The 18,027-nt window shown below is 47.6% G+C and overlaps 1 protein-coding gene across 8 annotated transcripts in view; it reads right to left on the bottom strand.

Annotated features, from left to right (window-relative positions):
- The window catches only part of cep44 (centrosomal protein 44), a 114,592-nt gene that overhangs the window by 89,620 nt on the left and 6,945 nt on the right, over positions 1–18,027 (bottom strand). For 7 of the 8 annotated variants that reach the window (XM_072515765.1, XM_072515771.1, XM_072515769.1 and 4 more), the window contains one exon: positions 7,430–7,525. In XM_072515765.1, coding sequence (XP_072371866.1) covers positions 7,430–7,518 — 89 coding nt within the window. In that variant the 5' untranslated portion in view covers positions 7,519–7,525. Of the gene's footprint in view, positions 1–7,429; positions 7,526–8,959; positions 9,261–18,027 lie in introns of those variants that run through there. The other variant, XM_072515766.1, reaches the window with a different exon arrangement.

The raw sequence follows: 18,027 nt of genomic DNA, 5'->3' as shown, positions 1-18,027 counted from the left end.
TCACCTTCCATCTATTGACTCTGTCTACACCTCCCGCTGCCTTGGTAAAGCGGGCAGCATAATCAAAGACCCCAGCCACCCTGGTTATTCTCTTCCAACTTCTTCCATCGGCAGGAGATACAAAAGTCTGAGAACACAGACTAACAGATTCAAAACCAGCTTATTTCCCGCTGTTGACTCCTGAATGACCCTCTTATGGACTGAACTGATCTCTTCACACATCTTCTCTACAAGTAGTACTACACTCCAATTGTTTCACCCGATGCCTGTGTCTACGTATTTACATTGTGTATTTATGTATGTCCTATGTTTTTTCATGTATGGAACAATCTATCTGGACTGTACGCAGAACAATACTTTTCACTGTACCTCGGTACACGTGACAATAAATCAAATCCAATCCAATCCAGTGTCAGCATTGTGTACTATTTACAAGATGCTGTGTAGCAACTCACGAAAGTTCCTTTGAAAGGACGTTCCTAATCCGTGACTCTGCCACCTAGAAGGACAAGGGCAATAGATGAATGGGAATACCATCATCTGCAAATTACCCTTCAAGTCACACACCATCCTGATTTGGAACAATATCGTCGTTCCTTCACTTTCTGGATCAAAGTCCTGGAACTCCCTCGCTAACAGCACTGTGCATGTACACCATATTACAGGGATTGGAGCACTTCATCAAGGTAGCTCACCGCCACATTAAAATGCTAACCTAGCCAGCAGCATCAACATTTCATAATTTTATTTTAAAAGATAGACGTGTAACTGATGTTCTTTGTCTCCAGAACCATTCTTGTAAATCTTTTCTTATCCACTATCTCTCCCTCTTAAAGAATATTACATCCTATAGCTCTCGGTTCTGCTCTTTTATACTTCCCTCTTAGATTTGCAGTGGCAGTGCCTGTCAACATTTTTAATACCTGGAGGCTAGTAATTACGGCGAGTAACTCACCTCCTGTTTTCCCAGAGCCTGTTCACCATCAATAAGGTACAAGTCAGGATTATGATGCACTGAAGTAACCTTACATCTTTCAGGCCAAAGTAGATTGCTTTATTGGTACCTTATCTGCCACCTTAGACATTCCCCCCCCTCCACCACTGACAAGACAGTGGCAGCAATATGTACCACATATAAGATGCACTGCAGTAATTAGCCAGGTCTGTTTTGACATCACCTTCTAAACCAGCGACCTCAACAACTAGAAAGACGAGGACAGCAGATAGAGTCATAGAATTTTACAGCACGGAAAGGCCCTTTGGCCCATCATGCCTGCGCTGGCCATCAAGCATCTATTCTAATCCAATTTTCCAGCTCTTGGTTCGTAGCCTTGATTGCTATGGTGTTTCAAGTACACATCTGAATACTTCTTAAATGTTCTGAGGGTTCCCGCCTCTATCACCCTTTCAGGCAGTGAGTTCCAGATTCCCACCACATTCTGGGTGAAAAGGTTTTTCCTCAAATCCCCTCTAAATCTCCAGCTCCTTACCTTCATTTATGCCCCTGGTTATTGACCCCTCTACTAAGTGGAAAGGTTGTTCTGATCTACGTTCTTCATAGTTTTGTACACCTCAATCAGGTCCTCCCCCCTCAGCCTTTGCTGCTCTAAGGAGAACAACCCCAGCTTAAGTCTAGGCAACATCCTGGTGAATCTCCCCTGCACCCTTTCCAGTGCAATCACATCCTTTCCATCGCGTGGCGATCAGAACTGCACACAGCACTCTAGCTGTGGTCTAACGAGCATTTTATACAGCTCCATCATAACCTCCGTGCTCTATGCCTCAGCTAACAAAGGCATGTATTCCATATGCCTTCTCAACCATCTTATCTATCGATCCTGCTGCCTTCATGGACATGGGGACATGCAAGGTCCTTCTGGTTTTCTGTACTTCCTAGTGTCCGATCATTCATTGTATATTCCCCTGCCTTGTTAATCTTCCCAAAATGCATCACCGCACACTTATCAGGGTGAAATTTCATTTATCACTGTTCTGCCCATCTGACCAGCCCGTCTATATCGCCCTGTAATCTAAGGCTTTCCTCCTCGCTATTTACCATACCACCAATTTTTGTGTCATCTGCGAACCTACTGATCATACCACCCACATTCCTCTCTGGATCATTAATGTACAGCAAGGAACCCAGCAACGATCCCTGCGGTACACCACTGGACACAGGTTTCCAGTCACAAAAACAACCTTCAACCAACACCCTCTGCGTCCTGCCACTAAGTCAATTTTAGGTCCCATTTGCCAAATTGCCATGGGTCCCATGATCATTCTCCCATGTGGAGATTTATGGAAATTCCACCATCTGCAAGTTCTTCTCCAAGCCAAACCCCATTCCTTTTTTAAAATAAATTTAGAGTACCCAATTATTTATTTTTTTCCCAATTAAGAGGCAATTTAGCATGGCCAATCCACCTAACCTACATATCTTTGGGTTGTGGGGGTGAGACCCACGCAGACACGGGGATAATGTGCAAACTCCACATGGACAGTGACCCGGGCCACACCCCATTCTAACAACACTGTGGGTGTATTTGTACCAGAAAGACGAGACGTTTCAAGAACGTGACTCACCATCACCTTCCTAAAAGCAATTAGGAATTGGCAACAAATGCAGGACTTGCCCAAGATGCTCACATTCTATGAAATATGCATAATCAAAGACCCCTCCCACTTGGCTTACTCACTCTTCCAACTTCTTCCATCGGGCAGGATACAGATGTCTGAGAACACGCAAGAACAGACTCAAAAACAGCTTCTTCCCTGCTGTTACCAGACTCCTAAACGACCCTCTTACGGACTGATCTCATTAACACACCGATGCCGGTGCTTATGTAGTCACATTGTGTACCTTGTGTTGCCCTATTATGTATTTTCTTTTATTACCTTTTCTTTTCATGTACTTAATGATCTGTTGAGCTGCTTGCAGAAAAATCCTTTTCACTGTACCTCGGTACACGTGACAAATCCAATCCAATCCAAAAATACTAAAACAAAATCCATGGGCGGGATTTTCCAAGCCCACCCACCATGCGAATCAGCGTGGGAGGATGGAAAATTTGACAGGCCAGGAAAGGGTGCATTGACTTCAGGCGGGAATTTCAGGTCCCTGGACAGGCGGGACCGGAAAATCCCGCCCTATGCCTTCTTTCAATTTCTAAACTTATAAATAATGATTTCAGAGCTAAACACACTAAATGAGTAACTATACATCACTTTGACTGATCAGAGATTGGACAGTTCTCAGAAAGAATTTTATTTATGTGGAACTTTAACCAGCCGAATCACAATTTGCATTTGGTCCCGTTTTCATATTTATAATTTTGTTTTCACCGAGGAATGTAAGTTGGTACTGGCAATCTACTTGAGCAGCTGGAATAAGTATCAAGCACGTTCTGGGCTAAGGACCATCTGTTTATCATGCCATACAGATGAGGCCTAATGATTAGCAATGCCTGGAGATCACTGAAAGGGTAACTTGCAATGCAATCAAGTCAAAGAACTGAAGGAATTTTAAAAATATGATAAATACATGGAGGATAAAATTCACATCACAAAGAGAGACAGACAGGAAATCAAGTTGGCCATCATTGCCTTGCTCCTTTCATAAAATTAATTCTCAAATGTCCCAAGAGATTGAGAAATATGAAAGATTATTACTTTATGGACTTTATGTTTGATCTCAAGTTCAAATCTCTGGCTTCACATGCAGGAATACATCCAAATGTCTGGATAAGGACAAAGTTCTTCCACTTAGCATTATTGGTGGAAGGTTTCCTGTAACCCATTGCAAAGGCTAGTAAACTTGATCTCTTTCTGTTCAACAGCCAGGCAATCAAGAGAAATTTGATGAACCTGTGCATTGGAAGGCAGCCTAAACTACAGCCCATGGGTGATTTCTTCCCCATCAAGTCCACATATTAAACAACTATGTACCCCAGTCCCTAGCTATACTGACACTGGCAAGGCCAACATTTACTGCTTCTCCACAGTTGTCCTGAATTCTTTGTAGTGACCTGATACAATTGACTAGCTTGCTTGGTTACGTGTCACCCATATTGTTCACATGGACAAAAAGAGCAGTTTTCAATCCTGAAAGCACACGAGAACCAATTGAGTTTTTACAGCAATCCGACAGCTCATGGTCACTGTTACTAATATCAGCTTTTTAGTTCCAGATTTCTTTTTCAACTGATTTCAAATTCTCAAACTAATTTGGCGAGATCTGAAATTCTAGAGTGTAAAATAGCCACTCCTCAACCTGCTTGCACAAGGGTTATTCTCATCACTTTGATAGTAAAGGTACATAATTGGAGCAAAAGACAGAAACTTTCATCTGAATCTAACAGATAGTCATGGGTTCAAGTCCCCACTCTAAATCTAAACATAATCTGGGCTGACACATCAGTGCAGTACTGAAGGAGGATCAGAGGTGCCATCTTTTGAATGCCACATTAAACCAAGGCTCTGTCTGCTCTTAGGTGGACATAAAAGATCCCAAGCCTACGAGGTGAAGGTTATTAGCAGAATTCTCCTCAGTGTCCTGGCCAAAGCTTATCTCAAAACTAATTATCTGATCACTGTCTCTGCTATAAATTTTGATTCTTTTTTTTCCGATTAAGGGGCAATTTAGCATGGACAATCCGCCTACCCTGCACATCTTTTGGATTGTGGGGGTGAGACCCATGCAGACATGGGAAGAATGTGCAAACTCCACATGGACAGCGACCCAGGGCCAGGATCAAACCCAGGGCCTCGGCGCCATGAGGGAGCAGTGCTAACCACTGGGCCACTGTGCTGCCCTTCTGTTTGTGGGATCTTGTTAAATGCAAATTTGTTGTCATATTTCATACAAAGAAAATAGGAGCAGGAGGCCATTCGGCCCTTCGAGCCTGCATCATCCTCCATTATGATCATGGCTGATCATCCAACACAACAGTATAATCCCACATCCCCCCATACCCTTTGATTTGCTTCACTCCAAGTGCCATATCTAACTGCTTCCTGAAAAAATACAATGTTTTGGCCTCAACTACTTCCCCTGGAAATGAATTCCGCACGCTCACCACTCTCTGGGTGAAGAGATTTCTCCTCAGCTCGGTCCTAAATGGTCTACCCCTGTATCCTCGGACAGTGACCGATTCTGGAAACCCGCACCATCGGGAACATCCTTCTTGCATCTGCCCTGTCTAGACCAGTTAGAATTTTATAGGTTGCTATGAGATCCCTCCTCATTCTTCTGAACTCCAGCGAATGCGATCCTAACCTAAAGAGTGGTGAGTGCCTGGAACGCGTTGCTGGGGAGGTTATGGAAGCAGACACATTAACGGCGTTCAAAAGGCATCTTGACAAACACATGGATAGGATGGGTATAGAGTGATATGGCATAAGGAAGTGCTAAGGTTTTAGGCAAAGGTTGGTATCTTTACTGCTGTACCTGCATACTTACCTTCAGTGACCGGTGTAAGAGGACACCCAGGTCTTGTTGCACATTTCCCTCTCCTAATTTATGGCCATTCAGATAATAGTCTGCCAACTCATTTTTTGCTACCAAAGTGGATAACCTTGTATTTATCCAAATTACACTGCATGTGCCATTCATTTTCCCACCCATTCAAGTTGCCCAAATCACACTGAAGAATCGCTTACTTTTAAGAAAACAATCCAGCTTCACGGTCCTCTTGCCAGCAGCTAGAAAAACTTTGATCCGTAATTTGGCGGCAAAGGTACGTACAGGTGTATGTACAGGGCACGTGACCTGCTCTCAGCTGTCACATCTGACTGGAAGACTCAACACATAGTCATTTATTTTCATTTAAAAGGTGGCAGCAGCCGCCATTCTCAATGTAAAAGCCGGTAGTGATCGTTGGGCACTTCACCCCCGACTGAGGCTACCATGTGAACGGCGCGACCAGTCACTCCGTGACCCTCCAGACACCTGTCCACAACCCACCCACGCGTCACAACCCAGACTTTGAAAAACCCTGATTTACATCATTGATATAACTTGTGAATAGCTGAGATTCCAGCACCGATCCCTGCGGTACCCCATGAGTCACTGCCTTCCATTTGGAAAAAGACCCGATTATGCCAACCAGTTTTCTATCCATCTCAATATACTACTCTTAATCCCCCTTTAATTTTACATGCTAATCTCTTATGCGGGACTTTGTCAAAAACCTTCTGAAAGTCTAAATAAACCACATCCACTGGCTCCCCTCATGAACTCTAAGAGTTAATTCCTCAAAGAATTCCAGTAGATTTGTCAGGCATGATTTCCCCTTCATAAATCCATGCTGACTCTGTCCAATGCTGTCACTGTTTTTGAAGTGCTCTGCTATAAATCTTTCATAATGGATTATAGAAAATGAATGGCACATGCAGTATAATTTGGATAAATACAAGGCATTAACGACGTCAAGTTTACTGGTCTACAATTCTGTTTTCTCTTTACCTCCCTTTTTAAATAGTGGAGTTACATTAGCTACACTCCAATCTGCAAGAGCAATTCCAAAATCTATAGAATCCTAGAAGGTGACCACCAATGGATCAACTATTTCTAAAACCACTTCCTTAAGTAGCTTGGGATGTAGAATATCAGGCCCTGGGAATTTACCAGCCTTCAATCCCATCAATTTCCCCAACACTATTTGTCTACTAATAATAATCTCCTTAAATTCCTCCCTCTCACTAAACCCTGCGTTCGCCAACATTTCTGGTATCTTATTTGTGAAGACATAACCAAAGTATCTATTTAGCTCAGCCATTTCTTTGTCCCCCATTAGAAATTCCCCTGTTTCTGACTGTAAGGGGGTAAATAGAAAAGACATTTGTCTTCACCGTTATTGTTCTCTTCTCATACCTATAGAAATTTTTTAGCAGTTTTTATGCTCCCTGCAAGCTTAATCTCATACTCTATTTTCCCCTTCTTAATCAATCCCTAGGTCCTTCTTTGCTGAATTATAAAATGCTCCCAATCCTCAGGCCTGTTGTTTTTCTTGGCCAATTTGTAATCATCTTCCTTGGATCGAAAACCATCTCTAATTTCCCTTGCAAGTCAAGGATTTTACTTTTGTGCCAGACAGAAATAAACAATTGTCGCGGTTCCCCCATGTGCTCCTTGAATGGTTGCCATTGCCTATCCAGTCACCCCTTACAAGTAATTTCCCCAATCAATCATAGCCAACTCACGCCTCATATCATCGTAGTTTCCTTTATAAGATTCAGGACCCTAGTCTCCGAATCAACTCCTTCACTCTTCATCTTGATGAGAAAGTGACTAAACTTAAAAACTGCTCAATTGGCTGCATAGCGTGCTGTGACAATTTGAGGCCATGAAAAGCATTACATGAATAAAACGTGACTTTATTTTTTTAATCTGCTGGTCCATTTACAACACGGTTGTTTGATGGATACTTACCTATTATAATCAATATCCTGAGGATAATTCAGTGAGCGAAGACATTGTTCTAATTTTCGAAGGGATCCCTTCAAATCACCAGTTGTCATCTTAAGTCTACAACAAGAATAGGGTGACATAAATAATAATAAAAGCAAATTACTGCGGGTGACATAAGCAGTCAAAAGGTATTTAGGCTCTTGTCACCTAATTGCAATTTATTAAAAGCTGTTCAAAGAAGCAGTCATTTTTGCTAACCAGTGAACTCCACAGTTTTTCAGTAGTACTGAGAAGCAAAATAGAAATAGAAGAGATATAAAGAAAGGTGCATGTGACTTATCAAGCAATAATCTTTATAAGTCTTTATTATCATAAGTAGGCTCACATTAACACTGCAGTGAAGTTACTGTGAAAAGCCCCTGGTCGCCATATTCCGGCACCTGTTCGGGTACACAGAGGGAGAATTCAGAATGTCCAATTTAACAAGCACGTTTTTCGGAACTTGTGGGAGGAAACCGGAGCATCCAGAGGAAACCCACGCAGACACGGGGCGAACGTGAAAACTCCGCACAGACAGTGACCCAAGCCGGAAATCGAACCCAGGTCCCTGGTGCTGTGCACACCCCCTCGCTCCCCCCACCGTCCAACCACCTCCATAAAACTCAGCCCATAAGAACAGGAATAAAACTCCTTATACCTCTGGGGGCTGGTGCCAAATTGGGAGATCTGGCCCACACACTTCTCAACTAACATGATCTTATCACTAAATCAATGTCCCAGATTTGACCACCATCATCATTCCTAGGTACTGTATGCCCTGTCCCACCAGGAGGACATGCATAGCAGAGGTGGTGACCAATTGGTCTACAGTTGAGAAGGCGTTGCCTTGAGGCTTCTCCACATTAGCTCTGGAGGACTCTGATCCTGGGGTCCAGTAGCCCTGACCCTGGAGGGTCAAGGGGTTTGGAGGGCTCTGACCCTGGGGGCTTGACCCTGACGTCGGAGGTAAAGGGCTATGACTGTGGGGATGTGGTCCTGACCCCAGGATAGAAGGGTTTGAGCACCCTGGATCTCGTTGACCCTGACCCTGAGGGTCGAGGTGGTCAATGGCCCTGACCCGGGAATTTTTTTTGTGGGGGGCGGGGGGGGGGGGGGGGGAGGGGGTTGGTGGTCCTGATCTCAGGGGGCGAGCGCATTTGAGGCCTCTGCTCCCAGGGGTCGGGGAACCTGACCCTGGATGTGGTGGCTCTGACCCCGGAGGTTTGGGGCTGTGGCCCTGACTATGGGGGGGGGGGGGGGGGGGGGTGGCCCTGACCTCGAGGTTGGGGGTCCTGACCCCAGGGGTCAGTGGCTCTGACCGTGGGGAGGAGGGGGGGGGGAGGACTCTGACCCCAGGGGGTGATGGGAAATGGTGAGAGGATGATGGGAAATGTGGCCAAGCCAGTTCCACCCGGGGAAACATTGAGCGGCAGAACACCTTGTAGCCTTCTCCTGGGATGGCCAGCCGTCCCCCTGGGATGACCAGCATGTCAGCTGTCAAAGCTCTCTCACCTATCGTTCCGCTCCCGCCGATCCGCTTCTGAATTGTTTAACGGCCTCTGGGTGCCGGATGGGACCGCCAGGTACTCGCGCGCCGCTGCCGCCCGGGTTTGAATTTGATTGGCAGGTTCTCTCTAACGGCCGCCTTTGTGCTTCCCCCGCTCTCTTCGCGCGGGCGGAGCCGGCCGCTCGCAATTCCGCGCCGCACTTTCCCAAACAAAAGAAAGTTTCCCCCTTCTTTCTCTCTCTAGTTTATGTGCAGCCGGCAACCGTTCTGGTTTCAGATCTTGAACACAGCCCCTCTCCTCCCAACACGTTTTTCGTGCTGCTCCTTTCATTCGATCGAATGACCTTGGCACTACAACAAGCTTGTGCATTTATATAGCGCCCGCAACCGAGTACTCTATCCCAAGCTGCATTCCACAGGAGAGTTATGAAACCAAACAAGACAAACCAAGCTACATAAAAAGAAATATAAATAATAATATTTATTAGTGTCACAAGTAGGCTTACATTAACACTGCAATGAAGTTGCTGTGAAAATCCCCTAGTCGCTACACTCCCGTCGCCTGTTCGGGTACACAGGGAGAATTCAGAATGTCCAATTCATCTAACAAGCACGTCTTTTGGGACTTGGAATCAAACCTGGGTCCCTAAGGCTGTGAAGCAACAGTGCGAATCACTGCTACTGTGCCGCCCACCTAACATATTAGGTCAAATGGCCACTGGCTTGGCGCCACAAATACATTTAGAATTTGCTGAACACAACTTGCCATATTGTCTATTGTGTTTGGTGATGATGGTGCTCACATTAACCTTCTCTCACCCAACTTCATCTCACCCTATCGCCATATCCTTCTAAACCTGCCCCCGCATACTCTTTTTTAAAAAAAATATATTTTATTCAAATTTTTTCCAGTCAAACAAAACAATACAAAGGTTTACCTTTTTACAACAATAAAACAATATATATATATATATAACAGTGACCGTTTTAACAAATAAATAAATAATATATAAACTAAATGGCAACTGCCATAACAAATATAACTCTCCAGAGATAAAATCAAACAATCCAATATACATAACCAAGTACAAATATCTATACAAAAACACCCCTGAGGACCTGCCCGAGCCCTCCCCCCCCCCCCCCCCCCCCCCCGGGTTGCTGCTATTGCCTTCCCATTTCCTTTATCGTTCTGCGAGGTAGTCAATGAACGGTTGCCACCGCCTGGTGAACCCTTGAGCCGAACCCCTTAGTGCGAACTTTATCCTTTCTAGTTTTATAAACCCTGCCATGTCATTTATCCAAGTCTCCATGCCCGGGGGTTTGGCTTCCTTCCACAGAAGCAATATCCTTCGCCAGGCTACTAGGGACGCAAAGGCCAAGACATCAGCCTCTTTCGCCTCCTGCACTCCCGGCTCTTCTGCAACCCCAAATATAGCCAACCCCCAGCCTGGCTCGACCCGGACCCCCACCACCTTTGAAAGCACCTTTGCCACCCCCACCCAGAACCCCTGCAGTGCTGGGCATGACCAAAACATGTGGGTGTGGTTTGCTGGGCTTCTCGAGCATCTCCCACACCTATCCTCTACCCTGAAAAATTTACTGAGCCTTGCTCCGGTCATATGCGCCCTGTGCAAAACCTTGAACTGTATCATGGCGCACGAGGACGACGAGTTTACCCTACGTAGGTCATCAGCTCACCGCCCCTCCTCAATCTCTTCCCCCAGCTCTTCTTCCCATTTCCCCTTCAGCTCATCCACCATGATCTCCCCCTCGTCCCTCATTTCCCTGTATATATCCGACACCCTACCATCCCCCACCCAAGTCCCTGAGATCACTCTGTCTTGAATCTCCTGCGTCGGGAGCTGCGGGAATTCCCTCACCTGTTGCCTCGCAAATGCCCTCAGTTGCATGTACCGAAATGCATTCCCTTGGGGCAACCCATATTTTTCCGTCAGCGCTCCCAGACTCGCAAACGTCCCGTCTACGAACAGATCTCTCAGTTGCACAACTCCAGCTCTCTGCCATGCTCCAAATCCCCCATCTATTCTCCCCGGGACAAACCTATGATTATTTCTTATCGAGGACCGCACCGAGGCTCCCGTCCTTCCCCTATGTCGTCTCCACTGCTCCCAAATTTTTAGCGTTGCCACCACCACTGGACTTGTGGTGTATTTCTTCGGGGAGAACGGCAACGGCGCCGTCACCAGTGCTTGTAAGCTGGTTCCTTTGCAGGACGCCATCTCCAATCTCTTCCACGCCGCTCCCTCCCCTTTTCCCATCCACTTACACACCATTGAGATATTGGCGGCCCAGTAGTATTCACTTAGGCTCGGTAGTGCCAGCCCCCCCTATCCCTGCTATGCTGCAAGAACCCCCTCCTCACTCTCGGAGTCTTCCCGGCCCACACATAATTCATGACACTTTTCTCAATTTTCTTGAAAAAAGCCTTCGTGACCATCACCGGAAGGCACTGAAACACAAAAAGGAATCTCGGGAGGACTACCATTTTGACCGCCTGCACCCTACCCACCAGTGACAGGGGCACCATGTCCCATCTCTTAAAATCCTCCTCCATCTGTTCCACCAATTTTGTTAAATTAAGCCTATGTAAGGTTCCCCAACTCCTGGCTATCTGAATCCCTAAGTACCTGAAATCTCTTATTACCTTCCTCAGCGGTAAATCATCTATTCCCCTGCTCTGCTCCCCCGGGTGCACCACAAACAACTCACTCTTCCCCATATTCAATTTGTACCCCGAAAATTCCCCAAACTCCCTGAGTATCTGCATTATCTCAGGCATCCCCTCCACTGGGTCCGCAACATACAGCAATAAATCATCTGCATACAAAGATACCCGGTGTTCTTCTCCTCCCCTGAGTACTCCCCTCCACTTCCTGGAGCCCCTCAGTGCTATGGCCAGGGGCTCAATCGCCAATGCAAACAGTAACGGAGACAGGAGACACCCCTGCCTCGTCCCTCTATAAAGACGGAAGTAGTCGGACCTCTGCCTGTTCGTGATCACACTCGCCACCGGGGCCCTGTACAGCAGCTGTACCCATCCAATAAACCCTTCTCCAAAACCAAATCTCCTCAGCACCTCCCACAGATAATCCCACTCCACTCTGTCGAATGCTTTCACGGCATCCATCGCCACCACTATCTCCGCCTCCCCCTCTGGTGGGGGCATCATCATTACCCCTAGCAACCTCCGTATGTTCGTGTTCAGCTGTCTCCCCTTAACGAACCCAGTTTGATCCTCGTGGACCACCCCCGGGACACGGTCCTCTATCCTCGTCGCCATCACCTTGGCCAGGAGCTTAGCTTCTACATTTAAAAGGGAAATGGGCCTGTAGGACCCACACTGCAGCGGGTCTTTATCCTTCTTCAAAAAGGAGCGATATCGTCGCCTCCGACATAGTCGGGGGCAACTGCCCCCTTTCCCTGGCCTCATTAAAGGTTCTCGTCAAAAGCGGGGCCAGTAGGTCCATATATTTCCTATAAAATTCCACCGGGAGTCCGTCCGGTCCCGGGGCCTTCCCCGCTTGCATGCTCCCAATCCCTTTTACCACCTCCTCCATCTCAATCTGTGCTTCCAGTCCCGCCCTCTCCTGCTCCTCCACCTTCGGGAATTCCAGCTGATCCAGGAAACACCTCATTCCCTCCTTCCCTTCCGTGGGCCGAGCCTTATATAACCTCTCATAGAATGCCTTGAACACCCCGTTCACTCTCTCCGCTCTCCGTTCCATCTCTCCCTCCTCGTCTCTCACCCCACCTATCTCCCTCGCTGCTCCCCTCTTCCTCAATTGGTGGGCCAGTAGCCGACTCGCCTTCTCTCCATACTCATATTGTACACCCTGTGCCCTCTTCCACTGTGCCTCTGCCTTACCCGTGGTCAGCAGGTCAAACTCCACATGTAACCTTTGGCTTTCCCTGTACAGTCCCTCCTCCGGTGCCTCTGCATATTGCCTGTCCACCCTCAGAAGTTCTTTCAACAATCGCTCCCTTTCTTTACCCTCTTGCTTCCCTTTATGTGCCCTTATGGATATCAGTTCCCCTCTGACCACCGCCTTCAACGCCTCCCAGACCACTCCCACCTGAACCTCCCCATTGTCATTAAGCTCCAAGTACCTTTCAATACACCCCCTCACCCGCCAATAAGCCCATATCCATTCTCCAGAGTGGGTGCTGTTCTTTTTCCTCTCCTACCTCCAGGTCTACCCAATGTGGAGCGTGGTCCGAAATGGCTATGGCCGTATATTCCGTCCCTGTCACCTTCGGAATCAGTGCCCTTCCCAAGACAAAAAAGTCTATCCGTGAGTATACTTTGTGAACATGGGAGAAAAATGAAAACTCCTTACTCCTAGGCCTACTAAATCTCCAGCGGTCTACCCCTCCCATCTGCTCCATGAAGTCCTTGAGCACCCTGGCCGCTGCCGGCCTCCTCCGGTCCTGGACCTCGACCGGTCCAGCCCTGGATCAAGCACCGTATTGAAGTCTCCCCCCATTACCAACTTTCCCGCCTCCAGGTCCGGGATACGTCCCAACATACGCCTCATAAAATTTGCATCATCCCAGTTCGGGGCGTATACGTTCACCAGAACCACCGCCTCCCCTTGCAATCTGCCACTCACCATCAAATATCTACCCCCACTGTCCGCCACTATGGTCTTTGCCTCAAACAGTACCCGTTTCCCCACTAAGATAGCCACCCCTATTCTTCGCATCTAAACCCGAATGAAACACCTGTCCCACCCATCCTTTGTGTAGGCTGACCTGGTCTATCAGTTTCAGATGCGTCTCCTGCAACATAACCACATCTGCCTTTAATTTCTTTAGGTGTGCGAGTACCCGTGCCCTTTTAATCAGCCCATTCAGCCCTCTCACGTTCCATGTGATCAGCCGGGTTGGGGGGCTCTTTTACCCCCCCCCCCCCCTTGTTGATTAGCCATCCCCTTTTTTAACCCAGCTCCTCACCCGGTTCCCACGTACCCGTATATCCCCCCGACGGTGCCCTCCCGCCTCGACCACACCATCCCATAACAGCTCCCCCTTCTCCTTAGCAGCAGCAACCCAGTTAACCCCCCCCCCCGCTAGATCCCCCTCTAGCGTTGTTGCACCCCCCATGTTGCTCCCAGAAGTCCGCAAATTCTGGCTGACCTCGGCTTCCCCCCTTATCCTCGGCTCCCACTGTGCGAGGCCCCCTCCTTCCTGCGTCCCTGTTCCCGCCATAATTACCATAGCTTGGGAACAAAGCCCGCGTTTCCCACTCGGCCCCGCCCCTAATGGCCGGCGCCCACAGTTCCTCATGCTCCCCCCCCCCCCCCCCCCCCCCAACATGGGGAAGAGAGAAAAGTTACAGGATCACAAAATTAACAAATTGAAAAATCATCCCCCCCCCGGTCCCCTGTAATCACACCACCACTTTGTCCCAAAAGCTCTTTCTCTCGCCAGACTATTCCAGCTTCTCATCCACAATGAATGTCCACGCCTCTTCTGCCGTCTCAAAGTAGTGGTGCTTCCCTTGGTGTGTGACCCACAATCTCGCCAGTTGCAACATTCCAAACTGGACCTTCTTTTTGTGAAGCACCGCCTTAGCCCGATTCAAACTTGCCCTCCTTCTCGCCACCTCCGCACACCAATCTTGGTATACGCGGATCACCGCGTTCTCCCACCTACAGCTCCGAGTTTTCTTCGCCCATCTGAGAACCGTCTCTCTGTCATTGTAGCGGAGAAACCTCACCACCATAGCTCGAGGTATTTCTCCAGCCTTTGGTCTTCGCGCCAGAACTCTATAAGCTCCCTCCACCTCCAAAGGGCCCGTCGGGGCCTCCGATCCCATTAGCGAGTGAAGCATCGTGCTCACATATGTCCCGACGTCCACCCCTTCTGCGCCTTCGGGAAGACCCAGGACTCTTAAATTCTTCCTCCTTGAGTTATTCTCCAGCGCTTCCAACTTCTCCACACACCTTTTATGCTGTGCCTCTCTGCCTTCACCACCAGGCCCTGTATTTCATCTTCGTTTTCAGCAGTCTTTGCCTTCACGACCCGAAGCTCCAGCTCTTGGGTCCTCTGCTCCTCTTTTAGTCCTTCAATTGCCTGCAATATCGGGGCCAACAGCTCCTTCTTCAGCTCTTCCACACAGCGCCGCAGGAACTCTTGCAGCTCCGGGGCCCATAGCAAACGGCCACCTTCCGACGCCATCTTGCTTTGAGCTTCCCTTCCTTGCCGCTGCTCCAGAGGATCCTCTGCAATCTGGCCGCTATCCCCTCCCTTTTCCATGCGTGTCCGGGGGGATTCCCTTCTGGTTTACCGCACAGTGTTTTTGCCGTTTAAATTGCCGTTGGGGCTCCTATTAAGAGCCCAAAAGTCCGTTCCAACGGGAGCTGCCGAAACGTGCAACTCAGCTGGTCATTGCCGCACCCGGAAGTCCCCCCGCATACTCTTAAATATATTTATACTCTCACGCCTCAACTATTCCTCCATGGCAGCAAGTTCAACATTCTCACCACTCAATGTGGAAGACGTTTTTCCTCAATTCCCTATTGGATTTATTAGTGACGATCTTATATGATTCCCGAGATTTGGACTCCCCACAAGTGAGAACATTTTCTCACATCATCATGGAAGCCCCTCAGAATTTTTAAGACCTAATTTTAGGTTAATCCACACCCTCCTTTTTTTAAAAAGAGAAAAGAGTCGAAGCCTGTTTGAACTTTCCAGATAGCAAGAATCTCTCAATTCGCATTTTTACGGGATGTGAGCGTCGCTGACCCGGCATGGATGTGTTTCCCATCACTAATTGTCCCTTGAGAAGGTGGTGCTGAGCCGCCTTCATGAACCGCTTCAGTCCCCGTTGTGTAGGTGCACCCACAATGCTGTTGGGGATGGAGTTCCAGGATACTGATCCAGCAACAGTGAAGGAATGGCCGATATATTTCCAAGTCAGCATGGAAGCTTCCAGGTGGTGGTTTTCCCAGGTATCTGCTGCCGTTGTCCTTCTAGATGGTAGTGGTCGTGGGTTTGGAAGGTGCTGTCTGAGGAACCTGGAGGAGTTACTGCAGTGCATCTCGTACACAGGGCAGCTACTGTTCGTCGGTGGTGGATGGTTTGAATATTTTTGGAAGGGGGAGCAATCAAGCGGAGATACTATGTCCTGGATGATGTTGAGCTTCTTAAGTGTTGTTGGAGTTGCACTCATCCAGGCAAGTGGAGAGTATTCCATTACACTCAATTCTACATCCTACATGTTAGCCCTGTTGCCTCACGGCACCAAGGTCCCAGGTTCGATCCCGGCTCTGGGTCACTGTCCATATGGAGTTTGCACATTCTCCCCGTGTTTGCGTGAGTTTCGCCCCCACAACCCAAAGATGTGCAGGATAGGTGGATTGGCCATGCTAAATTGCCCCTTAATTGGAAAAAATAAATTGTGTACTCTAAATTAAAAAAAAAAATTCTATATCCTACATTAAAATCTCAAGAAACAATTTTGTTGCTACTCTATGCATGTATAGAGCGGGTGTGAATACTCAAGGTTGAAGCAGCTTTGTGATAGGTTTCCGACTACCCACAATTTTGCAATTCCTGACTAAATTTAAACTTTTATATCTTTGAAGGTGTTAACTCTCTCCCCTCTCAGACCATTTTATCTTTTTGGCAAACACTGCATTATTCTGCCATTGCTGCAATGTCCCTTTCAGCAATTAATTCTTATATGCGTTGCTGCACCACATTTTTGCCCATCGGCCCCTCACCCGCACCCCCTTTGTTTTGCCTGCCCCATTTCCTTTGCTTGGTGACCTTCCTGTACGTATAGAGGTAGGTACGAGTGGTGATTGCTGCCCACCCGTTGGTAGCCACCGGCACCTGCAGGCCGTGTGTGTGTTTGCTGTCACCTGTTCTGCTGCTGTGGCCTGGAGTGAGGATCGTGTTGGGGTGGACTGACCCGATGTCGGTGAAGGGTCGGACTGGCCGACTGCCAATAGGAGTGGTTTTGCCGAGTGCTGTTGTCCTTATTGTACTGTTGCCTGTCCAATGTCCTCGGCCTGGAGGACAAGGATATCTGGTCTCTCCAACACACCCTGCATCGTGTGACTCGACTGCTGGGAACTGCGGGGGGGGTGGAAGAGATCGAGGCTGAATGGCCCGAATGAACATCTTGATGAGGATATTGCCGGCATGTTGTTGCGGCCTGCTGCTGACCTTGTGTTGTTGCTGCCTGTTTACTGTTCAACACCGATTTTGGTTTTCTTTGTGTAACTGCACTGCTGTGGTTTAGTGCTTGTACCGTTTGGTTTTGTCCAATTCTCATGTTTACCGTTTAATAAACAAAATATTCTCCCCCCCCCCCCGACCAATTCCTGCTGATCTGTTCCACCTGAAGGCGTAAGTTACATTTCTAGCCGACCTCCTGTGAAATTGCCTTAGATTTACAGTGTAGAAACTGGCCATTCGGCCCAACTGCATATGTTACTCAAATTAAACTCCTCTCACCTTACTTAGCTTCATCTCATCTTTCATCAATGTAAATTGTCGGAGACAAATGCAATTGCTGCTAGAAGAAAGCTTGCACACCTTATCAAGTCTCAGAAATATCCCAATACAATGCAATGGATGGTATTATGTAGGCTGCAGGTGTACCATGGACTGCAGCTCGCCACCACCTTCTCAAGGGCAATCAGGGATAGGCAATAAATGCCTAGCCAGCGAAGCCCACCTCCCTTGAATGTATTTTCTTTTAAAATGACAGCCATTTTTTGACAGCAAAACAGGGTTAAGTAAACTATCTCTGAAGAGTTGACTGGTGAAACACTGGACACTTCCCAGCAAACCAAAATAAAATGATTGGAGAGTAAAATATTGGAGGTGTTTGAGAGTAGGATTTGAGAGCACTCCCAATTGAGATTTACAACTTGGGTGTTGCAACCTGTTGATGTGTCAACCTGGAAAAACAGCAAGAATCCTAATTGTATATATAAAGCCACCATATATATTTTGGGAGACTGTTTGAGTGTCAGCTGGAGCTCAGTTAGTAGCGCCCTTGCCTCCAAGAATATCCAAACAAACAGAATTT

The sequence above is a fragment of the Scyliorhinus torazame genome, chromosome 9 (genome assembly GCF_047496885.1).
Source record: "Scyliorhinus torazame isolate Kashiwa2021f chromosome 9, sScyTor2.1, whole genome shotgun sequence".
NCBI lineage: Eukaryota > Metazoa > Chordata > Chondrichthyes > Carcharhiniformes > Scyliorhinidae > Scyliorhinus > Scyliorhinus torazame.
Note: the sequence above shows the minus strand (reverse complement) of the source record. Positions and strands in the feature narration are given on the sequence as shown.